Source organism: Capra hircus, chromosome 22 (genome assembly GCF_001704415.2).
Source record: "Capra hircus breed San Clemente chromosome 22, ASM170441v1, whole genome shotgun sequence".
NCBI classification, from domain to species: domain Eukaryota; kingdom Metazoa; phylum Chordata; class Mammalia; order Artiodactyla; family Bovidae; genus Capra; species Capra hircus.
This window is the reverse complement of record NC_030829.1, coordinates 11,684,842-11,710,771: the sequence shown is the minus strand read 5'-3', so window position 1 is coordinate 11,710,771 and position 25,930 is coordinate 11,684,842. Positions and strand designations below refer to the sequence as shown.

At 49.5% G+C, this 25,930-nt stretch overlaps 2 protein-coding genes across 5 annotated transcripts in view; both read right to left on the bottom strand.

The window, feature by feature from the left end:
- ACVR2B (activin A receptor type 2B) overlaps positions 1 to 10,956 on the bottom strand; it is a 37,051-nt gene extending 26,095 nt beyond the window's left edge. The window contains exon 1 of one of the 4 annotated variants that reach the window (XM_018066623.1): positions 10,703 to 10,956. In XM_018066623.1, coding sequence (XP_017922112.1) covers positions 10,703 to 10,754 — 52 coding nt within the window. In that variant the 5' untranslated portion in view covers positions 10,755 to 10,956. 4 annotated transcript variants of the gene reach the window in all.
- Positions 19,476 to 25,930, bottom strand: part of XYLB (xylulokinase) — a 41,187-nt gene continuing 34,732 nt past the window's right edge. Inside the window, exons 18-19 of the mRNA XM_018067179.1 lie at positions 25,096 to 25,190; positions 19,476 to 19,922 (exon numbers count right to left, since the gene is read on the bottom strand). Coding sequence (XP_017922668.1) covers positions 19,845 to 19,922; positions 25,096 to 25,190 — 173 coding nt within the window. The 3' untranslated portion in view covers positions 19,476 to 19,844. The remainder of the gene's footprint in view (positions 19,923 to 25,095; positions 25,191 to 25,930) is intronic.

Here is a 25,930-nt window from a genome sequence, read left to right as displayed (position 1 = left end):
AAGCGGGCGCACCACAACTGCTCAGCCTGCGCTCTGGAGCCTGGAAGCCACTACTGTAGCCCGTGCGCCCAGAGCCCTGCTCCACGAGAAGCCACCTCAGCCAGAGAGGAGCCCCTGCACTCGGCAGCCAGAGAAACCCCGAGCAGCAACGGAGACTTGGCGCAGCAAAAACTAGAACCAACAGCCAAAAAGCAAGGGCCCAGGACCATTCTCCACAACGCTTGCCTTTCTCCAGAGCCCATCATTCCTGAAGGACACTGGCAAGAGAGCTTGCAGATAAAAGGTCAAGGATTATACACAAATTTTATTTTTGCTCCTTTGTGTAATCCCACTAAAACCACAGCAAAGAAAAGGTTTTCAAGGCATACACCCATAAAGACAAAAGGAACAGCAAAGAACCGCAGAAGTAAAGTTCTGAAGCTGGAAAGCAAATACACGAGTGGCCAATGGCCACACGGAGTCCTAAACTGGCTGCAGAGAAAGCTGAGAAGCAACATGACTTCCACCACCTAACATCTTCATCCCACTTTAGAGTTTGTCTTCTGGCTCCCTCTCTACTCTATATCTTTGCGGCCCCAAACCAAAAAGAAGGGCTCACTATACTCACCCTCTGTTTCAAATTCCAATTCCTGTCTTCCTCGCCCCGCAAGGGTGTCAAGTGCAAGGCTCGGCCTCTCAGTTGCCCATGTGCAACTGAAAACAGACTCAGATGTAAAAGTCACCACCCAGGGCCTCTGCAGTCACACGGATCCTGGCCTGGTAGGTATGCCCTATCTTCTTAGCTGTACAATGCCTTCAACCGGAGGTATTTTCTCTGTTTGTCCATCTTTTCCAGGTGCCTTCAGAAAAAGGGTTGATGCTGATCATCAAAAGAGGGAACCTCCATATCCACACTTTGACCCAGTTTTTAAATATATTTTCAGGACTATATATAATAGCTCAAGAGGACACCTCCACACATACACAGCAACTGAGATCACCAGTGCAGATAAGACTGCCCAAAGAAAGTGTTAATCAAGAACACTGACCCCAAAGCAGAGTCCTGAAGAAAGTGAACTTCCCTTCCAAAGGGTAGGTCAAAGGGAAAGCAATCCCCTGTCAACCGACCCCATTACTTTAGACTCTTGTGAAGTGCACTGCATCTCCTTGCCCTCAAATCCGTAACCGGCAATACGACTGTTCTAGGAAATAAGGCCTCTGAAGAGGTAATAAAGGTCAGCCAAGGCCACATGGGTGGGGCTCTGACAGGACTGCTGTCCCTCTAAGAGGAGGAAGAGACACGCCCAGAGAGAAGTCTGTGTGAGGGCAAGCAAGAAGGCAGCTCTCCGCACGCCAGGGAGCATCCTGACAAAATCTCGGTCTTGGACTTCAAGCCTCTAGAGCAGTGAAAATTAATTCCTGTTACTGAAGCCCCCGAGTCTGTGCCATTCTGCAGCCTAAGCAGATTATTACCCAGACAGCGCCCATCACTGTGCAATGTGGGAAAGCTCGCTGGGACGCCACTCACGCTACAAACAGTACCCACGCCACCCAGCTCCACAAACAGGGCCTGACAAGCGGGCTCACACAGGGAATCCCAGGAAAGCAGCAGTGAGAGAACAGAGCGCGTGGTGAGGAAGGGACTGGGACAGCAGGGGCTCTGGAGAACAAGCCATCTCAACCTGCCCTCTTCAGTTCTTCAGCCAGTCAGGGCAGAAGCAGGTCCCAGGGAAGAAGCCACACACCCACCCAGGAACCGAAGCGCATGCAGCCCCTCCTGCTGGGAAAAGCCTCTCCCCAGACTCCAGGGCACTCTTCCACAATTTTCTCTCATCCTCCCTACCTCCACTATCGCCACACGAGACACCAGGGTCCTGCCACGCCCAGAGTGTCCAACGCACTGGCTGCACCAGTAGAGCCTGCCCTCCACAACCTTCAGCAAGAGCCTCAGCCCCTCCGGGGGTGGAGGCAGCGTGGAGCCTGACTGGTGAGCACACACAGACGCACACGTGCACATCCACCCCGAACCCGGACGCATCCTGGTCGGTCCACTGCCACCTCCCTCCGTCGGCACAGAGACTCAGACGCGGGAAGCAGCCTCTCTGGAGCTCCTCAGACAGCAGGTCAGAGGAAGTGGGCATCCTTCCTGTCTAGACACCCTTCATGAGGTGGGCGATTTCCAAGCCCTGTAACCTACCATCACACAGGGACACAAACACACACACACCACCACAGCGCAGTATAACCGTGTGTAATCGTTTCTCGATATCTATATTAAAATTCAAAGCACACATGCCCTGTGACTCCGAACTCTCTCCTCTCGTCATCAATCCTTAGCAAACAACCTGCATAAACTGAGCAATCAGAAAGTCCATCAACAGGAGACCAGACAAAACGCAGCCCATCTCCGAGCTCTGAAATTTCACACTATAAACGACTGGGGTAGACCCATATACACTGAAAAAGACTGCCAGAACAAGTCTCTGAGCTTAAAAAGCCATGACGGGGACTGCCCTGGTGGTCCAGTGGTGAAGACTCCATGCTGCCACTGCAGGGGACACAGATTCAATCCCTGGCCAGGGGAACTAAGATCCTGCATGCCACGCGGTGGGGGAAAAAAAACACACACACACCACCAAAACCACGACATGTGACAAGGTGGATGCAAGTTACGAAACACGGTGAGCAAAAGATGGGGACACAAAACAGTTCATCCTGCAAGACTACATCCCTTTAAAGCACAATGACAGCTTCCCTTGTGGCTCAGCTGGTAAGAATCTGCCTGCAACACAAGAGACCTAGGTTCGATCCCTGGGTTGGAAAGATCCCCCGGAGAAGGGAAAGGCTACCCACTCCAGTATTCTGGCCTGGAGAATTCCATGGACTGTATATAGCCCATGGGGTGGCAAAGAGTCGGACACGACTGAGTGATTTTCACTTCACTACACTTCAAAGCACAATGTCAGGCTAAACTAACATATGCTATTAAAAAAAGGCAGTGATTACCCTCCAGGGTTTAGGGGTCAAGACTGGAATGGAGAAAGAAAGGGTTCAGTGGGGAAGGGGTGAGTATCTCCATCTGGATGCTGATGACATCAGCATATTCAGTTTGTGAAAACTCCTCAAGTTGTCACTTATGGTAATTACACTCTCCTATACATAATTTATACTTCAGTTAAATGTTTGGAAAAGAGTAATACCTTTTTAGGTTAAAAAGAAAAAAACAGCTTTCTGTCTTTCTCTAAGTCTAATACTTCTATAGATACACAGGTCAAACTGCACCAACTGGAGAAGGCTCATTTCTGGAGGTGGATTCAGAAGGCAGACAGAGCTGGCCAAAGAGACCATGGGTTCCCCTGTAATATCAAAATTTCTGCAACTAAATCCATATGTGTTACTTATAAAACTAAAAATTGACAAAAATTTTAAATGGGACAAGAAGTTACGGCCAAAGTGACTATTACTATCAACTACACCCCAGGTGGCCCACCAGGAGACCCCAGGATGAGCGGAGGTTTGGGAGGGGCTTTTCAGGGAGGGCAGACAGGACCGCACTGGGCCGGCTCGCCTCCCCCACGGAGTCCTGCAGGACTCACTCTCAGGTCAGGGTGGGGGCTTCACAGGAGGCACCAGCCATGTGAGAAGGGAAACCAGAATTCACGTGACTCCTCTACCCCTCTATTTTCTAAGCTCCAGAGCAGATGAACCCTGATTCCCTTCTGCCCTCAGGGCCCCAAGGGCTCTCCTCTAACCCCTAAAAAAAATCTGTCTGCCAAGGCAGGAAACATAAGAGATGTGAGTTCAATCCCTGGGTAAGGAAGACCCCCTGCAAGAGGGCCCAGCAACCCACTCAGTATTCCTGCCTGGAGAATTCCACGCACAGGAGCCTGGCAGGTTACAGTCCGTAGGGTCAGAGAGAGTCAGACGTGACTGCAGCAATAGGCAGGCACGCACGCACTCCCACCCAAGCCAGCAGTTCCAAGGGGGGCTCTGGTCTGCCTGGCCTGTGAGGCCCTGAAGGCAATGTCAAACTTGGACAGGAGGGTAATTCTCAAACAGAATACAGTAATGGTTTCTTAACCCAGGGTTGCCAGTCCAAGACTTTCCGAGTCAATGAGGGGAAAGGGGGAAGGAGGGCTGTCAGTGAAACTGGACGTTAAAAGGCATTGTCCTCATACCTGCAAACACTGTGCTCCACTATACAGGCCAGGAGGAGAGAACATCCTGGCGTCAACACTCAAGAGCAGCCACTTCCAAGTCAGCCTCCCGTTTTCATTGGTGCTTGTCTAGGAGGCAAGCAGCGGCCCCTCCCTCTCCCCGGATGGACAGACAACAGCTGGTCTGGTCACATCTTCCCTGAAACGCTGGGCCACCAGCCCCAGGAAGCAGCCTCCTCCATCCTCCAGCCAAGTGCTTGGGTTTCCAAGCAGCCTTCCTTTTCCTTCCCCAGAACTAATTTTAGCCTCCTTGGTTGTCAGAGTGGAACTGAAATAGTCGGCAGAGGAACGTTTGCAAACAAGAATATGCACTCACCTCACAGAACGCCTCAGCTCCAGCCCAGAAAACGGCCAGAGAGAAGTCATCCCAGTGAGTGACAGGCCAGACCCCCCAAAGCCAACCACCCCCCCCCCCACCAACCCCGGGAGGAGGAGGACTCACATCCGCCCACTGGGGCAGCAACCTCCCTTTCCCACACCCACTCCCAGCGATCACGTGCCCATGACTGAAAACACTCAGCTAGGGCCGCCAGTCCCTGAGAGAGTTTGAAAAAGACACATGTATGTGCACAGCCAGACAGGGAGAACCAGGGCAAGGCATGGGGTTGTCCAAATGCAAAAAGCCAAGGCTAATCCTGGGCCGGGGAGGCCCGACGAACTCCCGAACAATCTCAGCCTGCATTACCAGTCGGCTTCCAGCACCTACCATACTCTCAGACAGAGAGAGCACTGAGAAACTTCACGATCAGACTCAGAAGAGGCCAGCGCCCTCTCCTCTCCTCCATCCCTACCAAACAACTGAGGCGTCCAGGGGCAGGCAAAGACCAGGCGCCTCTGGGGTTGGGATGGCAGGTCGCAGTTTGGTGGAGAAAGGCCAAACAAGGGGGAAGTGTTTATTCTGGAACAAAAAACAGGTGACAGAATGGAAGGGAAGAGAAAAAAGATAAAGAATCCTGAGACGGCAACAAAGTCCCCTTTGGGAAAACCCAAAAGATGGAAGCAGAAAGTCTTAACACCAACAAAATAAATAAATAAATACAAACAAACAAAATAAAAACCTTTAAGCACTTCACACACCACACAGCAGCGACAGGGAGTACTTGGAAACTGAAGCTTTGGGGACTGCTTCCTCCCACTCTGTAATAGTGCTCAGTTCAGCAAGGTGTATTTTGCTGATCACAAGATCAGAGAGGAGATCCCCCGCAGAAGGCTCCGGAGTCGAGCCGCGAGTAGATTGGGGGAGGAGTGGAGGAAGAACAGGGAGCTGCCAGTCTGCCAAGAACAACCAACAGGCGCCGGAAGAGATCAACCCCCGGGTCGGGGCCGTGGTGCCGGCGCCCATCTGGTCTCCAGCCTCCAGCCGCGCTGCCCACCACACCTCCCCGGCCCGGGAGGAGCTGCGCAGCGGCCCCATACCTTTGGGGAGAGGCGGCGCCCCTGCCCCGGTGTCCACGGCCTCGGAGCCCCAGGCCCAGGGCGGAGGCGGCTCCCCAGGGTGCTCGGCGGCCGGCCCGCCCGCAGGGCTCGCGGGGGAGGGCATGCCCGATGCTCCGCTGGGCCCGCGTCAGCTGCCAGGTGCGCGCACAGGGACACCGAGCCCCCGGCCCAGGCGGGCGAAGCAAGATGCGAACCTGGCGGTGCACTCAGAGTGGTGGGCGGGGGCGGCAGGCAGGCGGTCCGCCCCCCGCAATCGCCGCCTCCCTGAAACCTGAACCACTTCTGGGAAAACTCAAGGACGCCAGGATTCTCTCCACGGTGGCCAGCGGCACTCCTGAAGCACAAATTTGAACCAAACCCTGACGCTGAAGCAGGAATCTCCCAGACTTTTAGAATCCAACCTTCCGCCCTGAATCTTATGAGCAAAGTGTGTGTGTGTGAGAGTGTGTGTGTGTGTGAGTCTGTGTGTGTGTGTATGCGCACGCACCCCTGGGGGGAAGAAGTAAGGGGGATGGTATTAGCCATTAACCCTATCTCCCACAACTCTCTGTCCCTTTAAAATCATGAGAACATTCTAGATCAGATTCTCAATCAGGTGATTTATGCCCTCTCCACTCCAAGCATTTCTGGTTTTCCGGATTAGAAGTGCTAATATTAGCATTTTGTGGGTAGAGGCCAAGGGATACTGCAAACCATCCTACAATGAACAAGACACCCCCCCTTCCCACCTATACAAACACCAAAGAATCATGGGATCCAAATTGTCAACAGTGTCAATGTTGAGCCAGCCAGGACCCTGCCTGAGGGCTGTCTGTCCAGTGTCATTCTCAAAAGAAGGATCCGGATCAGTTACCGCCTACCTAGGTCCCCAGATCCCAGTAGCTGGTAAAGGGCCAGTATTTACAAGTAGATCTGGTCGTCACTTGCACTACCCTAAGTTCCCAGGTAGGAGGCTGAATGCACAGGCCCTCAAAGGAGGGCTTCCTGGAGGAAGGAGTGGGGGTGGGGGGTGCAGGGAGGAAACCAGGGCTGTCATGTGGACAGTGGGCAGGGTCACACACGGCAGAAGCAAAGAAGTCACGCACAGTGGCTAGAACAGGTAGGTGGAACCTGCCCGGTGCAGCACACCCGCCAAGGACAGCATGTTGTCCCCTGAAACAATGGGCAGGGAGCCAGGCATTCACAAAATTCCACCCAGGGGGCCACAGTTACCTGGTATCAGTGCAAACAGTGAGTGTGCACCAAGTATGCACTCACTCTCTATTTGCATTTTCCTGGGGGAAAAATCCACAGCTCTCATAGGATCCTCAGAGTGTATGATGGGCACACTTCACTGGGTTCCCTAGAAAGGAAGTTCCTTAGGCAAAGTGCCAGGAGAGGTCCAGGTGCTACCTGGGGGAATCGGGATGACCAGAAAGACCCTGTAGAGTAGTGAGTGGCCACCATGGCCTCGTGTGGTTTCACCCAGCTGGACAGCCTGGGAGGCTGGGTGAGTGTCTCACATCAGCTACCTTGGAAGCATCTCTAAGAGCTGAGTGGAGTGCCCGCTCCTCCCCAAGGAGCAGCCAGGCCAGCCAGCCATGGCAGAGCCTGGAGTGCTTAGCAGGTACAAGGACACGGACACCCTTCCCTGGGAAAGGGTACCTGGGGCCCATGACTCTCTGGTCTGTGTCCCTGAGAGCTACCACTACACTGGGCCTGAGAGTCACTTCACTGATTGCATACACATGTCCCCCCGAGGAAATGGGGCACATCTTTGGGTGGGAGAGTAGTTGTCTATGAGAACACCAGGGAGCAGTCAGGGCTTGCACTTTCTGATGGGACAGACAGAAATCTGGTCCTCCTCCCCAGCCAGGGGCCCCTGACATTCCACTCAGCATACTCTCCAACCCACAGGCCCTGATCTAAAGCCCAAGTACACAGACAGAGGTCAGGATTCTTGGGGGATACACAGATGTGTGTCTGGGATATCCTCTGCAAGGCAAGAGCCAATGAGTTGTTTCCCAAGGACACTTGGCCAGGCACAGATCACAGAAGACTTGCAAAACTCACTAATGCTGATCTCGTATCAAGCACTGTACACCATGACTGCAGCATCCATTCTGCCTTTTCGAATAGGCCTGCAGCATCGAATACGGTAGCCACTAGCAAAATGAGGCTACTGAGCATATAAAATGCACAAAGTCTGAACTGAGACATTCTGTAAGTATAAAATATGCCGTGCATTTTGACGACAGTAAAGAATATAAAATGTTCTAATACTGACTACAAGTTGAAATGACTGTGTTATATACGTTAGGTTAAATAAAATATACCATTAAAGTTAATTAGCCCTTATTATGGGGCTGAATCTGTCCCCTCAAAATTCTTATGTTGAAACTCTAATGCCCAATGTGATAGGATTTGGAGATGGGGTCTTTGCAAAACGTTAGAGGTTCAAGAGGGTAGAGCCTCCTTGATGGGGTTAGTGAAAGCAAAAAAAAAAAAAAATCACAGTGCCCCCAGTATCCCCACCTGAAGCACCAGGTAAGGCCATGTGAGGATGCAATGAGAGCACGGCCATCTGTAAGCCAGCAAGACAGCCCTCACCAAAACCCGACCATGCCAGCATACTGGCCTCAGACTCCCAGCCTCCACTGGGAGAAAAGAGTTAGGTCACACAGCCTGTGGCATTTTGTTTAGCACCCTGAGGAGGCTAAGACACACCTGTTTCTTTGTCCTTTTATTAACAAAACTACCAGAAAAGTTTAAAGTCTTCTATGTGGTTCCCTCTATATTTCTGTTTGACAGTGCCATCCTAGACCTTCCTTCTACAAGGAGGTGGGGGTACTTCTAAACAGCAAGCCCAGGATTTGAAGGAAGCACATCCAGGAGGATGGAGGAACAGGAGGACCAGCTCTGCCCCCACTGGGGTCTGCTAGGGCTCCTCCCATAGTTCCTCACAAGTCAGATAGTGGCCACCAGAGGACTGGCTGATGGGACCACAAGAAACACACAGTGACTCCCACCTTCCTACATTAAAGAATCCGTCTGCAATGCGGGAGACCTGGGCTCGATCCCTGGGTTGAGAAGATCCCCTGGAGGAGGGCATGGCAACCCACTCTAGTATTCTTGCCTGGAGAACCCCCATGGACAGAGGAGCTTAGCCGGCTCAGGTCTAAGCACACACACACAAGCACTGCCCAAGCCAGGGAAGAGCATGGCAATCCCAGGGACCCAATCCCACCCTGCCTCACCTAATCAGGTGGGGACCTGAGACTGGTCAGGACAGAAGAGTTAATTAGGGAAGAGGCCAGCTCTGAAGGCCTGGTCTTGGAAGAGCCCAGCACCTCCAGAAGGGATCCAGAGACAGCCACGTGAGCCGCTGCTTGCCTAGTAAAGTAGGCTAACTGCAGCCCTTCCCTCTAGAGGCCAATGTCTTCCTTCACTTCAAAGATCTCACTTGGGAGAAAAGCATCGCAAAGCAAAACTTCAAAGGCAGAGAAAGGAACAGGTTCAACACCACGAACACTTTGCTTCTGTGACACAAGAAATGGCTCCAAAAGATCCATGACTCCCTTCCATACTTTGCCCAAGTACCAATAAGGGGCCGCTTCCCAGGTGGCTAGTGGTAAAGAACGCGCCTGCCAATGCAAGGGATCCAGGCTGGCTCCCTGGGTCGGGAAGATCCCCTGGAGGAGGAAATGGCAACCCACTCCAGTATTCTTGCCTGAACAATCCCATGGACACATAAGAGCTTGGCGGGCCACAGTTTATGGGGTCGCAGAGAGTCGGACCTGACTGAGCACGCATGCATCCACCAATAAGGGGTCTGTCTTCCATTCGCTGCATTCAAGTTAGGTAGCTCCAAGCCCCACAAGAAGTCCTGCCTTCGGTGCAGACAGCTAAGCCACGATACATCGGAAAGGAGGCCGGTAGAGTGGGAGTGGGGATAAGGAGATCCGGGATCCCCACCCCCGCAGCAGCCCGGGGATCCCAGCCCCGCCCCTGCACTCCCGGCCCCGCCCTTCGCGGGTTTCCCAGACTCTAAGCTGCTGCCACCGCGGGCGGCAGGGGACCCGCGCTGCATGTGTAATGGGGGCTGGGAACAAAGACGCGCAGGACCAGCTCCCCGGCTGCCGCGCACCAGCCTAAGAGACCGTCCCGGGCTTCTCCCTGAAGCTTTAATGCGCGGCTTCCGTGGGCTGCCCAGAGCCATCCGAAGCCTAGTGCGGAGCCTGTCCGCGCGCGCACACTAGAATAGGGCGCGTCCCAGTACAGCTAAAAGAGGAAAAATCTGTGCGCCAGCCAGGGGGAAAAGCGATCTCCCAGCGGGACTCCGTGTGCATACACCCGCACCCACCCACCCTAAGCCGCCAGCACGCACGCCGAACGCTAGCAGGGTCACCCACCCCCGCCACGTGCTTTCCCAGAGGTCAGAACGAACAGGGACCTGTTGGTTTTTCTTCTCGCCCCACCTCTCCTTCCAGGTGCCCCAAAACAAAGCAGTTTCTTGGAGTGACCGCACCTCGCGTACCGGGGCGCCGCAGGGAAAGCGGGCGCAGGTGGGAGCTGGCGCCAACGGCGCGCCTCCCGGGGAACACCACACAGACGTGGTGGGGTGAAGTGCAGGAGACTCCTCTGGGCTGTGTGAAGCGGCCCGCTTCGCTCCGCTACAACTAAGTGGCTCTGAGGGTCGCGCAATCCTGCCCCCAGCCGCTGCTGCACCTACAATCCCGCTACCTCCGTATAAGATCTGCCCGCCCCTCTTGGCCACCTTCCCCATGCTCCGATTTTCATCTCACTCTCCCTGGGTTCCACGCGCCCATATAGCCAGAACCCCGACCCTGGGGTCGCCTCCGCGAACAGGAGCTCCGCAGGCCGCCGCACAGGCAAGATCATCCCCTCCCCCAAGACCAGGGAGCGGGGCGCCCTGCGCGCCCCCTGTCCCCGCCCCGGGAGGTGCAAGCTGGGTGCAGGTGGCGCGGCAAGGAGGCCGCGGGCCCGCCCTTTGTTGGTAAACACCGCGCGGCGCCCGAAGCCGCTCCGCGCGCCCTTCCTGCGCCCCCCACGCCGCGCCTCGTTCTTACCGGCGCACAGCGATCCCCAGAGGAGGGCGAGGGCCGCCCAGGGCGCCGTCATGTTCCGCGGCGCCGCCCCGCGGACACCCGGAGCCCGCGGGCAGGGCCGCGCGGCGCTCCCGGGGCGCGCAGGGCCCGGCGGCGGCTGCGCTCTCCTTCCCGCTCCTTCCTTCGGCCTCGTTCCCCGCGCGATTCCTGCTCCTTCGTTCCCGGCAGCGTGCAGGCTCCAAGGGCCGGACGGCGGGGCCGGGCTCAGGGCCGCTGCGGGCGGCGCAGGCTTCGGCCCGGGCTCCGGGACGACGCGGGGGCCGGGGGGCGGCGGCGGGGCGCGGGCCGGGGCGCGCCCGACTCAGGCATCGCGCGGCGGGGCTGGGCCCGGGCCCCGGGCACAGGGGCCGAGTCCGGAGGGGCCATGAACGGGGGGAGGGGTGGGGGGGGAGGGGAGCTGAACCGAGTCCAAAATGGCTCCTGAGCCGCGGCCGCGGAGCCGAGCCAGCGGGGAAACCCGGATGTTGGATACAAAGAGGCGGGCGAGCTGGGCGGGGAGGGGGAGGGGAGGCGGGCCCTCCGGCCGCGTGGTCCGCGCCCCCCTCGGGGGCGGGGCCGCAGATAAACAACAAACGAAGGCCCCGCCCCCCAGCCGGCGTGGTCCGGAAGGCGTGTGCAAAATGCACGACCCGAGGGCGAAGCCGGGCGAGCTGGCAAGATTGGGTCCTGGACCACTTAGCCCCAGGACCCCGGGACCTCGTGGCCACGGCACCGTGATTCTTGCTTTGCACTCGAGCCCACGCTCCCTAACGCATGCTGCTTTGCGACCTCGGAGAGGCTGGGTCGCCCAGGACTCTGGCGTGGATTCCGCTCTGCGCCTCCGTCTCCCTACCTGAGATGGAGGGCACAGTGAACCACAGGAGACGTGTCTGAATTGATAGGCGAACTAATCTGCAGGGAAAAAAAGGCTGATTTCCCTAAAATGACAAGTGGTCTCTTACATCTGCAACCCAACCCCAAACACACAGAAAGGCACAGCTGGGAATCTTGAAATTGGACACATCCCAGGGAGGAAGAGTGGGAGCCCCGCCCCCGCAAAGCCGCAGATGATGGAACAGGGCCTCCAGCAACTTGCCTCTCTACCCTTAACCCCACCCCACCCCCGCTTTAATCTGCGCCTTTAAAACTGTTCTCAGTTGTTCCCGTAGTTGAGCTTGTCCAGCGAATGTCTCTGCTACCCTCTTCACTCCCCAAACGGCTGCTTGAGAGCCCCTTGTCTTCTGTGTCGGTTTCTACCATCCTTACCACAATCAGGGCTTGGAAGGGTCATGATGGAGAAGCAAATGGCAACCCACTACAGTATTCTTGCCTAGAGAATCCCATGGACAGAGGAGCCTGGTGGGCTGCTGTCCATAGTGTCGCAGAGTAGGACACGACTGAAGCGACTTAGCAGCAGCAGCAGCAGCAGACGAAGCTCCCAGCTAAAGAGGGAAAGCCCGCTCACATCTCAGGGATGAAGGGCGGAATCCTTCGGTACAGAAATGGTCCTCTGGCTGCTCCTGATTTGCCACCTTTCTTGGAGCAGGACAAGAGGAGCCAGGCTCGAGGTGGAGCCTGGAAGTCTGAGTTGTTTCACTTCTCTGAGCCTCAGTTTCCTTTTACAGAAAGCGAGGAGGCTAAATAAATAAAGGGGGAAATGTGAGTAGGCTAGATTCCTTCCATGCTCTACATTTTTTAAATAGCAGAAACCTATTCAAACAAGATCTTATGTAAAAGTCCACTTTGTAGAAAGTGTATCAATGAAGTTGAAATGAGGGCCCACCACCCCTCGTTTCCACAGCACTAGGAACACCTCAGGGACCACACTTGGGAGTCACTTGCAGATTATAGGATGCTATACTGCTGGACACATGACAAGAAAAGCAACTGCCATTCCTTGCAAGGGAAGATAAATCACTGCCTCCTTCCTGCTGGAAGGTAGCGGCCATAATCTGTGTGCCAACAATTAGACTGGCTGCTTCTCTGCTACTCCGCAGCAGGTAGGGTATCAAAATAAAGGCTCAGGGTGGTTCAAACAGCCAACACATCTGTGTCTTCCACCCTGGCATCTCTGGGAACTTCAAATTCATATAGCCAAATGCTTACCTGACATCCCTATTGGGCAGCCTATCAGGTATCTAGAACTTGCCGTAACTAAAGCAGAGTTCCTCATTCCCCAACAAATCTACTCCTCCGGTTGTGCCTGTCTGAGTCAGTGGCATAACCAGCCAATAGTTCAAGTTGAAAGTTTATGTAATTCTTGATTCCTCCCATAATCAGTCCATCAGCAATCTAGTTTCAGAAACACATCCGCCATCAGTCCACTTCTCTTCCAAATACACTATCACCACCCACTGTCTCACTTGCGGACCACTGCACCAGCAGTGAACTAAAATCATGTCTTGTCACCTGCTTTCATCCTTGCCTGGCTGTATGTTCTGGATAGCAACAGAAATGATCTTTTCAAAATGGGACTCACTTCACATTTCTCCCTTGCTTCAAATCCTCCCATGGCTTCCTGTTATGATGGCTAACTGGTATATGAACAGCCCTATTTCCTCCTCCATCTCACCATCATCAGCCAGACACACTGACCTACTTTCTGTTCCCAAGACACATTAAGGTGGTTTCTGCCTTAGACCCCCACCCCCACCCCAAACTTCCCACTGGCAAGGCTGGAATCCTCTTCCCATGATTCTCTTGGAGAGCTGAAATCCATGTTGTTAGGCTCATAGGATTAGCCTGTCTCGACCACCATTTGCTCATGTGCCCACAGGCTGTTAGGGAAGGTGATCCTGGGTATCTCAAATATCAGGCATGAGATGATGGAAAGTTGAAAGGCAAAAACCCAACAAACGTCCACTCTAAAATTTACGGCAGGGAATTCTGCCATTCAGGAATTCTGTGTGTTCGAACCTCTTCCCGTTTTCTTCCTTCCTCAGTGATCAAAGTGGGAAACCAAGGGATCAGGAAGAAACAGCTGAGCATGGAATCCTTCCATATCAAGTTAATAAGAGAAGACAGAAGACTATGGCGTTATACTACTTGGAATCTGTATAGTTATAACACATTCTATTGTGAAGCTTAAGCACATTTAATTGGCAAGATAAACTCTTAAAGGAAGCACAATTTTTGTAATTTTATTTAGAGACCTCTACTTAAACACACAGAAGTAGCCCCAGCCTGTTTCAGCTCATGAAAGGCCCTGATTATAGAGATATACCATAGGGGGTAATTATGAGAACTATGGGAAACATACATGAGTATATATTAGTGGGTAATTCAGGTACATTAAATTACCAGTACATTAAACAATTTCAGGGGGTAACATTAATTGGATGGGTGCATGGTTGTTTTTTTGGCAATACAATTTTGCCCAAACATATCTATTTACTTCCACTCTGTCCCATGTGCCATCAACTTCAAAAGTTATTTCCCAGACATTTCAAAACTGTTTTCTTTTCTTTCTTGTCCCCACAGTTCTTCTTCCCACCCTGTCTTAACATAGTGGTGACTACCTTGAGGTCAACTAAATTAATTGGCTTGGATGGTAATTAGGTAAAAAGGTAACTTTCCATAGCTCTTATAACAGATTAGACTAGGCTATGCTAATGGAAAATCCCCAAACCCTAGTGGCTCAAAACAACAAAGTTTATTTCTCACTCATACTGTAAGTCTGCTGGGGGTCAAGAAGCAAGCTATACTTATTATAGTAGCTTAGTGACACTGGCTAATGGAGGCTACATTTTGATACATCCTTCTACTATTGCAGAGAGAGAGCCTGATAAATTACATTTAAGCTCTTAAAACTTCTACCAGATTCTGAGAAGATGGGGGCTAGGTTGGTGGCTGCATACCTTTGGAATCTTCCAAAATTCTCACAGAGTAACTAGATGGAAGAAGAAAAAAAAGAACAGAAAATCCATGTACATTTACATGGTGACAAGGTTTCCCCAAAAACACCAAAATACAAACGAATCGAGTTAAGTACCAACAGCAATAAAAGCTTCATGGGCTAGTCTCTGTGCAAGGGGAAGCTGAGGAATGAGGTGGAAAACGTACCTGGGAAATGCAGAATCCCAAAATAGCTAAGAGATATTCACTGGAAAGCACTGACTCAGTAACTTAAGAACAGTAGGTGAAACTAGAGGGGGTTTTTTCCTTCAATTCAATAGTGAGTGAATCAAAGAGCCTCTAGTAAGAACAGAAAAAACTAGAATAGTCCGTCCTTGTGAACTCTTAAAACTGAGAGGCCAAGCCTCCTTTTTAGGTCAGGCTCCTACAAGGTGGAGAAACCTCTGGAAGTGCTGGATAAGATGTTTTACTTCCAGTTACTTGCCCTTCGGAGCCATGCCAAGAAAACTGGACAAAAGATAGGAGTCAACTATCTTTGGATTTTGTACCATACTGAAATCTCTGTGAAAAGAGAAATAGTTGAAGTGAGGCTTATGATTGCCCCTGCCTTCTGCCTGGAGACACATTCCAGTCCATAGTACAGGAAGTGCATTAACAAGCAGAACCTGGCCACCTTGTAGAGTCGGGATCGGAGAGACAGGTTGGAGATGAGGAAACTGAAGGAGCAGAGTAGGGAGAGGAGGGCCCTGCATTGAGAAAGCTGGAGGTCTGCAGACAAGTCTCCTGGGGCTTTTGCTGAATTCAAGGTTTCACATCCTTAGAATCAAACTCCATGAGGGAAGAAAGCAAGCAAGCTGAATAGCTCCAAGACTGGCACAGAACACTTTTTATTTCTAACTGGTTAAAGTGGACAAGTCCTTACTCAACACCCAGGACACCGAGAGTAAAGACTCAGAAGAGAGTCGCTCCAAGGGCAGTGGAGCTGAACCAGCCCTAGAGTCAAGGCCACTGTAAATCCACACTACCAAGCCTTGCCGTGATCAAGCTGGTCCCTGGTGGCTTAGAGGGTAAAGTGTCCACCTGCAATGAGGGAGACCCAGGTTCAATCCCTGAGTCGGGAAGATCCCCTGGAGAAGGCAATGGCACCCCACTCCAGTACTCTTGCCTGGAAAATCCCATGGATGGAGGAGCCTGGGAGGCTGCAGTCCATGGGGTCACAAAGAGTCGGACATGACTGAGCGACTTCACTTTCACCAGACAACAAACAGGTCAACCCCTTTTTAAAAGGATTCAACAAATCTGGCATTGTACCATGAAAGAATTTACAATGCCCAACATTTAATTTTTAAAATTACTAAGTGTGAGAAGAAGCAGGAAAATGTAACCATCAGGAGGAAAATCAGCCATTAGAAATGGACAGAAATGGCACAGATGATGTTACTAACAGTCAAGGAATTTTTAAAAAGCTATTATAAACATGCTGAAAGACATCTGGAAACAGGAACATCATGAAGAGAGAATGAAACACTTCAGAAATGGACTTTCGGGAGATAAAAGAAACACAATGTCAGGGGACATATGTATTGTCTTTTTTTTATTGGGTAGAGTTGACATTTTTTTTCCTGTATTTTTAATTCATTTAACTCTTACTGTTTTATTTTTATCAGTGTTCCAGTATTATAAAGCTATCCTTCACCTATCACTGTTTTAATTATATCCTATAAATTTCATTATCAATCTTTTTTCTCTCCATTAATTTTTCTTAACACATTTCTGTAAGTTTTATAAGTATTTTACACCCAGGTCTTCAACATTTTTATTTTTGCCCCACTGTGCAACTTGCAAGATCTCATTTCCCCTACCAGGGATCGAACAGAGACAGTGAAAGTGCCTGAGTCCTAACCCCTGGACCATCAGGAAATTCCCTCAATCACTTTTTTGGACACTCTGAAATTTTGCTTTATGTTTTCCCTCTGCCTCGGAGTACTTTGACTTGCACATTTCGCCTTTGCAACAGAGCTCTTTGAGGTTATAAATATATATATATAATTTATTTTTTTAATTTATCTATTTATGTACTTATTTGGCTACACCAGGTCTTAGTGGGATTTAGTTCCCTGACAAGGGATCAAACCCAGGCCCTCTGCATTGGGAGAACAGAGTCTTAGCCACTTAACCACCAGGGAATTCCCATGACAGCTCTTTATACTGTCTTTTTTTTTTTTAATTCAGTTGTTACTTCTACCTTGTCAAAACATGTACCATTTGATACTCTTCTCCCACCCCAATCCCCACTTTCACTTTAGTTTAGATCTAAATCGATTCGTTGCTCACTAGCAATCCTTTTGCTGAAGTTTCCCCAATGATCTCCTAATTGGATGAGGCTTGTTTTAGAATACTGAGGAGTTATGTGTACAATATTTCCTGAGCTCTTGCATGATTAAAACTTTTAAAAACACATCCTTGATACTTAAAGGGCAGCTTGCTGCTGCTGCCAAGTTGCTTCAGTCATGTCCGACTCTGTGCGACCGCATAGATGGCAGCCCACCAGGCTCCCCCGTTCCTGGGATTCTCCAGGCAAGAACACTGGAGCAGGTTGCCATTTCCTTCTCCAATGCATGAAAGTGAAAAGTGAAAGTGAAGTCACTCAGTCGTGCCTGACTCTTAGTGACCACATGGATTGCAGCCCACCAGGCTCCTCTGTCCATGGGATTTTCCAGGCAAGAGTACTGGAGTGGGGTGCCATTGCCGTCTCTGAAAGGGCAGTTTAGCTAGACAGAAAACACTCTGTTCATATTTTTTCTCTGAGTTTCTTGAACATGTTCCTCCACTGCTACCTCGCTTTTTGATGCCAACCTGATCTTTTTGGAGACTTTTCTGGCCTTTTGGCCTATAGAAAATCCCCCTCATCTTCAAAGGATAATAGTTTGCTAGGAAGTATCTCAGCTGATCATTCTGAGTCAATTTTCCAAGTAACAAGACAGGCCTATTGAAGACACGAATTCAGATCTTCTGTTTCCAGGACTTCCTCTTTGGATAGTTTTAAATATTAACTCTGTTTCATTGTTTCATCTTCTGGCTTCAAGACTCCAATTTTGCCTGTGTTAATTTTTCCTTGCCTGTCTTCTTTGTCTGTCATTTTCCTTCGGGGCCTTTCCAGCTCTTCACGCAGTTTTTGCTGTCGTGGCTTCTTTCTTTCTTATCTTCTATAAGATTTACAGCACTTGCAGTCACTCCTATTTTCATTTGGATATGCTGTAATTTAGTCTTCATCATCTAGGGTGATTTTATCTTTCTGTTCAAATTCTTTCCCAAGTTTGGGCCATCCTCTTTTCACGTTATCTGTTGTTCACATTTTCATTTTTATTCTGAGTTTCTAGATTTCTGATCTGTGGTATTCTTTCATAGCCAAAATCGTTTCTTATTTTTTGAAGTTCATGTTAGAGGGTTGTTATAATTTACCTTTTGTTGCTTTTTACGTGAAGTATTTCATTAGCTTTAAAAGTTATGATTCTCACTTTTCTTCTCATATTTGTATAATCAGCTCCTTTTTCTGTTTATGTTGATATCCCTGTAATAATGGGCAACTCTATGGGGGCAGGGGTAAAATGACGAGTGGATGGAGCGACTTCCTCTGTTTTTTGGTAGGAGACTCCTTGTTTGTTGGTTGGTAATGGAATTTCTTTAATAAGTAATGTCCAAGTGGTGGTGAGGTGGGGGGAGAGTTCTTCTGAATCTTTGACCTGCTGCTGATGGGCTGTGATCTTCAGCTTCTTGCTTCCTTTTTTTGCCTTCATCCATCAAGCTTAGAAGGGTATCACTCCCTTTCAAGATGACTTCATCTTTTTCAGATGTGATACCTCTTCTCCTACTTAAACCTCTAAACTCCTTCCCTTGACTTCCCACTAGTTTTTGCTCTGATCCTCTAGGTCTCAAACCTGTTGCAGCATTTGTGGCCTCTGGATGAGACCACAAGTAGTTTGGTTTAACGCAAGTCCAACTTAGGTGCAGGCCTGTAGCAACAGAAAAATCTGGAGGATTTTGCAGGAGGCAGGTCACAGAGGACTTTCTACGGAGGCTTTTGCAATAATTTCAGCAAGGAATAAAAGGGTCTAAAGTAAAACATGGAGGGATGGAGAGATAGGAACTACTTTTAAGGGATTACTGAAGGAATAACCTAAGTTACTTGGTGACTGATCTGAGGTGGGAAAGCAGATATCTGAGTTCTGAGTTTGGGTTCCTGAATGAATGAATGGATAGGTGGTGGTACCAATTCACTGAAACACGAACTCTGGACAAGGAGGTTTGGGGAAGGGCACGGGAAGATAAGTTGCGTCTGAAGTACCCCTGTGAGAATGCTGACCAACTCCAAAGAGAGTTGTGGCTGGAAACACAGAGCTGGGTATAACTAGTATTTAAGGAGCAGTTGAAGTCCAAGGCTAGATGAAATCATCCAACAAGAGGGGACAGAATCGGAGGGAAGGAGGAATGAGAACAGAGACTTGGGGCCCAGCAATAATTAAAGGGTAGACAGGGCAGAAGGCTCAGTAAAGAAGAAAGAATGAATAATAAATAAGGCAAGCAGGTGGAGAAGAAAATGGTAACCCACTCCAGCATTCTTGCCTGGGAAATCCCATGGACAGAGGAGCCAGGTGGCTACAGGCCATGGCATCCAGAGTTGAACATGACTGAGCGCGCACACACACACAAGGAAAGCAGGAGAAAAGTTGGAGGGAATGCCTATCAGAAAGAAGACAAAAAGAAGAAGACAAAAAAAAGAAGAAGAATCACTGCAATGGAGTAAGACATACAAAGTATGATAAACATATCATACTGATACTAAAAACCTAATTGCTTTCAGAGGATGCTTAGGGATCAACTTATCCTGAAAACTGGTGAATAAAGAGGAAAGAATCTATTTATTTCACTTTGTCTTTCCCAATCTGTTGATTTAGGTCCTGAAAGGGGAAAAGTCACAATTTTTCTTGGCTATATCGCAAGCTCAGTGTTATCTTGCCTCCTGGGCTAAAGACAGGAAAAGAGAGATGCTTTCCTGCCCTGGGCACAATGGCACGGGGATACAAGCAGCCCATCTGGGATCAGGAGGATGTGCTAAGATGGGCTTTAAGGTGGTCCTGGGCAGGGCTGGAGCACCGCAAGGAATCAGGTGGGGAAGCGGGGAAGGCAGAGCTGCCCAGAATAGGGAAGAGGATCCCAGCTGTCCAAGGCCACATCTCCAAGTGGGGTCGGGGGCCTGGGCCTGCAGAATTCACTCTGGAGGCCCCTGGGTCTGGCTCAGGATTCTCTGCTCAAGCATGGCATACCGCTGGAGGAGGGCCTCATAGACCTGGAGAGGTGGAAAGAGCAGTTTAGGATGGGGAAGGGAAGGTGCCTCTTACACCTCTTTGCAAATTAACAGTTTAAAAACTTTTTCATCCCGCTCACTTGCAATTTAATTCTTTTGCTGGGCAGACAAAAGAGAAGTGTCAATTCACGAAAGAGGAAATGGTAGTCGTTCCCCAAACTCTAGTTTAAGATCTTTAAAAAACGGGAACTAAGACAAGAAACCAATTTTTGTTTTTAAATCTACAAAACATTAAAAAATTCTGAGGAAGGTACCTGGAAATGACTGTCTCTTTGTATAGTTGGTAGAAGTTGGTGGTGCAACACTTTTGGAAATCACCTCAACTTTACATTTGGATAAAGGGGCTCAAAAAAGCCCATAGCTTTCAACCTGGTTATTCCACTCTGCAAAGCTCCCCTAAAGAAATAATCCTAAATGTAGGGTGCTAGGTACACCAAGGGTCTTCTCAGATACCACTAAACATTCAGACTCATAAGACTACCGTGGGTTACACCCTGACCCTCAACAGAATATACTGGGGAAACAAGAGTGTTGGCACAGTGGCTGAAGGGGCCCATGAACAGTTTGTACAGGTGTTCAGGGAAGGGTCTCTTTGCCTCCCTGCCTCCTTCCCTCCCTACCCCCCAGGTCACAGCTCAGATGCAAGGAGATGAAATCCACATCTTACAGGTGCAGTAGCCTCACTTCCCACAGAAATATTTCTCCCAACACCTCCGTGGGCAAGAGACGTGCCTGTAAGAGGTCACAGCACTCAGGGAGCCCTAAGTCTGACTTACCCTTAGGTATCTGTGTTTTCCACCTATGATGTAGTTTCCTCAATCAAGGCCATATGGCCGTAAGCAATGTTACCTCTTGATGAAAGTGAAAGAGTGAAAAAGCTGGCTTAAAACTCAACATTCAGAAAACGAAGATCATGGCATCTGGTCCCATCACTTCATGGGAAATAGATGGGGAAACAGTGGAAACAGTGTCAGACTTTATTTTTTGGGGCTCCAAAATCACTGCAGATGGTGATTGCAGCCATGAAATTAAAAGACGTTTATTCCTTGGAAGGAAAGTTATGACCAAGCTAGATACCATATTCAAAAGCAGAGACATTACTTTGCCAACAAAGGTCTGTCTAGTCAAGGCTATGGTTTTTCCAGTAGTCATGGATGGATGTGAGAGTTGGACTGTGAAGAAAGCTGAGCACCGAAGAACTGATGCTTTTGAACTGTGGTGTTGGAGAAGACTCTTGAGAGTCCCTTGAGTCCCCTGCAAAGAGATCCAACCAGTCCATTCTGAAGGAGATCAGCCCTGGGATTTCTTTGGAAGGAATGATGCTAAAGCTGAAACTCCAGTACTTCAGGCACCTCATGCGAAGAGTTGACTCACTGGAAAACACTCTGATGCTGGGAGGGATTGGGGGCAGAAGGAGAAGGGGATGACAGAGGATGAGATGGCGGGATGGCATCACTGACTCAACGGACATGAGTCTGAGTAAACTCTGGGAGTTGATGATGGACAGGGAGGCCTGGCGTGCTGCGATTCATGGGGTCACAAAGAGTCGGACATGACTGAGTGACTGAACTGAACTGAACTGAACTGAACTGAATGTTGCCTAGTAACACTGTTGACATTCCATTTTTATTAAGTCTCAAAGGAAGCAGAGCTAGAACATTAACCAAAAGTCAAATTATCATGCAGAACAGGGAAAGGTTTTGTTAATCCTTTACCCACATAGGGTTAATTATAATCAAAAAACTAGAAGCAACTGCTCTTAAGACATGGAAAATGCTTGAGAAATGTGGTTCATCAGCCAGTCAGAATATTATGTAGTCATGAAAAATAACATCTAGGCACATTTTTAAGAATATAAATACTTGGTTGTAATATAGAATTTTAAAAGTGGATACATCTGAAAGAATGCTTTAACACAATCAGGCAAACTGTGATTTGGGGAAATATCTCTTTGAGGCATAAAATGGAAAGTGAAGAGAACTTGCAATATGGAATGTAGAGATTTGTAAAATTAAAATCTGTCAATAGAGTAATAGCTGCACATATTCAAACAATAAAGTCTGTGGCTAAAGGAGCTCAAAGAAAAAAACCTAAATTGGACTACAAAATTATGTATATAGTGTGCTGTATAATAAAATAAAACCCAAACCAAAAAACCAACAAGGGAAAAAGGGCCAGAAAGAAACACAAGCCCACATTCTTCCTCTTCATTCCTTTTGTTTAAAGCTCTTTTCGCCTGTAGCTTGCACAAGCGTAAGCCTGGCAGTTCAGGTCAGTGAGTGTTACAGATAAGACATCACAGACCAGCAACACTGAAGACCAGGGATCCATATTTCCATGGGACTCACATATACCACTAGGAGGTCATGCCAATCTCAATTTGGCTTAACTGGCCCCTCAGTCAAGGACTTTAGCAACTGATTATGCAACAGGGCCTCTGCCCATGAACTCATTGGGGAACTAAGGGAGCCTTTGATCTCCTCTCCAAGGAGGAAATTGGAACATTCAGCTGAGCCTACAAGGAAAATACTGTTCCTGTCTTGAGTTTCCACTTGAGCACACAGGTGCGCCATAGAAGGCAAACAGAGGATGCTGCCTGGCTCTCAAGGTTGTTTACAATCCAGTCCTCAAATAAGTCACTTGTGCCAACAATCACAGGCTGTCACTGCTTGCCACCTAGTGCTGAGAAGGATTCTGAGGTTGCACTTGGGTTTAACGGTAAAGACTTCCATGAGCTATTAGCGACTGGTCATAAACAAGCCAGGGAAAGTGGCAGGACACACATGGAGTATTCGCCACCTGTCATGAGGCAGTCGCAGCAGCAGTCGCAGTTTGTTACCCTAAAGCTTTCCCCAACTACCTTCTTCCTTGCTGGCCTCCTTCTAGAGAGGATAAAAGAGCAGCCAGACTCTACCCCAGGCTGACTGTATAACCAAGTGTCATCCGTTGGGGGAGTTGCGGGGAACAGAGTAGCGTGTTTCTCCCTGATTAGCAAGAGTGTGTGAGGAAACCCTCTCTGCCCAAAGGCATGCTCGGATTCCTGCCTGTGAATACAGCTGTGGATGGACAGGATGTTAGAAACAACTGCAAACATCCTGTGGTCGTGTGGAGTATACCTAGCACAGCACCATCCGATAGGGCAGCCACAAGCTATATGCGGTCCTGGGCGCTTGAAATGTGACTGCTGCCGCTAGAAGAAAATACATACCAGATTTCAAAGCTCATCCACACACACACACACAGAGTGAAACAGCACACGAGCAACTTTTCTTATCAATTACATGTTGAAATGACCAGTATTTTGGACATTTTGAATTAAATATATTAAAGTTAGTCACTTTTTTTTTTTAATGAGACTACCGGATAATTTAAATGACATACGTGGCTCTCATGATGTTCCCTTTGTCCACTGCTGATCTAGAGAACGTTAAAGAACCTGACCCAGAGCCCTGACTCTGCTGAACCGCTGAACCAATCCTAGCAATACCATCTGACCTCCTGTTGTATCATAAACCCGTGCTAGACAAGGATTCTTTTTAAGCCTCACAAGGAGTAGGTTAAAAGCAGGCTGGACAGATATCCCCAGTTCCCAGATGCAGAAACACAAGTTTGCAGATGAGGAGGCAGGTCAAGGTCATGTGAAGGTCGCATGGGGAGGGAGAGGCATGATAAGAATCAGAACTCAAAGGCCCTTTATCTCAAGGCAGGCTCAACTGCATTGAGCTGCCTTTTAAACAGGACACACACACAACAGAAAGTAATGGAAGCCTGGGCAGACCCATGTGGGCGGGTTATCTAGACACCTGGAAAGCAGGAGCTTCTGCTCCCAAGACAGGCGGGCAGACAGTTCTCCAGGGTGTTTCTACACATCTTGTGACAGCTTTTGTTCCTGACTATCTCTTCAAGGGTGTTTGTATAGCAAACAGCCTTGGAAGATGGAGAGAGGGGAAATTGGTGTGCTGATCAGGATCAGAAAGACAATGACTCCTTTGAGGGCCAAGGCTGGACCGGTTTGTTGGCAGCTCCTTTATGATGCTGGGGGATTCCTAAGCTTGGGGCCCCCTAGTTGGGTCACAGACACAGTGAGAGCACACTATCCACGTGGGTCCACTCCACACTGCCCCATGGCTCTTCAAGGCCAAGGAGCACTGATACAGACATGGAGCCTATAGCGCCTGCAGTACTGTGAGTAATAAAGCCCTCTGTTTGAGTCGCCCCTGCTCCAGGGCTTCAAGAACCTTCTGCAAACTGGAAAGGTGGTGCAAACTGTCTAGACTGCCCCTTGCTACAACTGCATAAAACTCGAAAGAGTCATCCCAGCTTTAGAACTTCCTGTAGGATGGGCCGAGGACTCCTCTGAGGTGGCCCTGCAGCAGCTCCTCTCCCACCTTGGCCCAGCCCTGCCTCTTTGCCCTTTCACACAAGCAGATTCCAAGAGTGCCCCCTCGTAAATCTCCTACATGTGAAAGTGTTAGTTGCTCAGTCGTGTCCGACTCTTTGAGACCCCATCTGTAGCCCACCAGGCTCCTCTGTTCATGGAATTCTCCAGGGCAAGAATACTGGAGTAGGTAGCCATTCCCTTCTTCAGGGGATCTTCCCTACCCAGGGATCGAACCCAGGTCTCCTGCATTGCAGGCAGATTGTTTACTGTCTGAGCCAGCAGGGAAGCCCATAAATCTGCATCCTCATCAACAACTCAGGGTCTGCTTTCCAGGATAGCAACTTGTAGCAAGTGGGGCCTGTGTTCCCTGACTGAGGAACCACACAGTTGTCTTGGATCCAGACTTCAGATCTAAGAGGTAGAAACCCAGCATGTCTTATGCTTAAGTGACAGAATCTTTCAGTGGCTTCTGTAACTCTGTGAATTAGAAGCAAGCACCCACTCCAAGGCATCAGAGCAAGGAAGATGCACCCAGTGAGCCATCTGATCCCTGGGGCTACAAGATTAGAGGAATCTCTGAATCTCAGAGACAACCTGCTTCCTTTGCTCTATTTTTTTGACAATTAGAAAAAAAAAAAAAAAGTAGATTTCCTCTTCAGTTGAGCACATCAACTGTAATGTAGGTGACAAAGAAAATACTTACCTTTTGGAAATAAGAACCTAGATGGTTTTTCACAAGGCAAGTGCCACAAATACATTTGGATGGTCTCTTACCTGAGACGCTCCTGGGGTTGGGGTTGCAACTAATCTGGGATCTGGGGCTAACTTCACAATCTCTGCGAAGGGCATGTCTGTTCCAGCTGCAAGGCCTAGAAGGGACAGCTCATTTTGTATCAGTGCATATTGCAAATGAAGGCGTTACCCGGAAATAGCATTTTATCTCTGGAGTGAGAATATGTTCTAAAACTGGATTATGGTGACAGTTGTACAACTTAATAAAGTATTTTGTTTTGTTTTCCCTTTATTTTGGCTGTGCCGAGTCTTTGTTGCAGCACACGGGTCTCTCTTGTTGCAGAGTGCAGGCTCAGTTGCTCGGAGGCCTGAGGGATTTTAGTTTCCCTATCAGGGATCAAATCCGTGTCCCCTGCATTGGATGGTGGATTCTTAACCACTGGACCACCAGAGAAGTCCCACAACTTAGTAAAGTTACTGAAAAACACTGAATTGTATAGCCAAGTATGGGTGATTTTTTTTTATATTATATAAATTGTACCTCCATGAAACCATCCTAAAAACAGGGAGAAAGAGAAGAAAAGTTTCGCAAGCAGCCCTCCTTCTCAGCAGGGCCTAGTTTGTCTGAAGTGCGTGTTAGGAGGCAGCTAACCTCTAACCTCTGACAGAGGGGAGGGTCTGCCTGCCTCCCCTCCCTCACGTGACTCCACTCCCCACACCGCTCACTGCATTGCAGTCACCCCAGCTTCACAATTCCTTCTGCCCAGAGCCTTTCCACTGTGCGGAATGATCCCTCCTCTCTTCCCAAAGAAGCGGCCTCTAAGAATATCCCTGCCACCCCTGAGCACCTTCCGCTTTCCTCAGGGCGTGCCACACT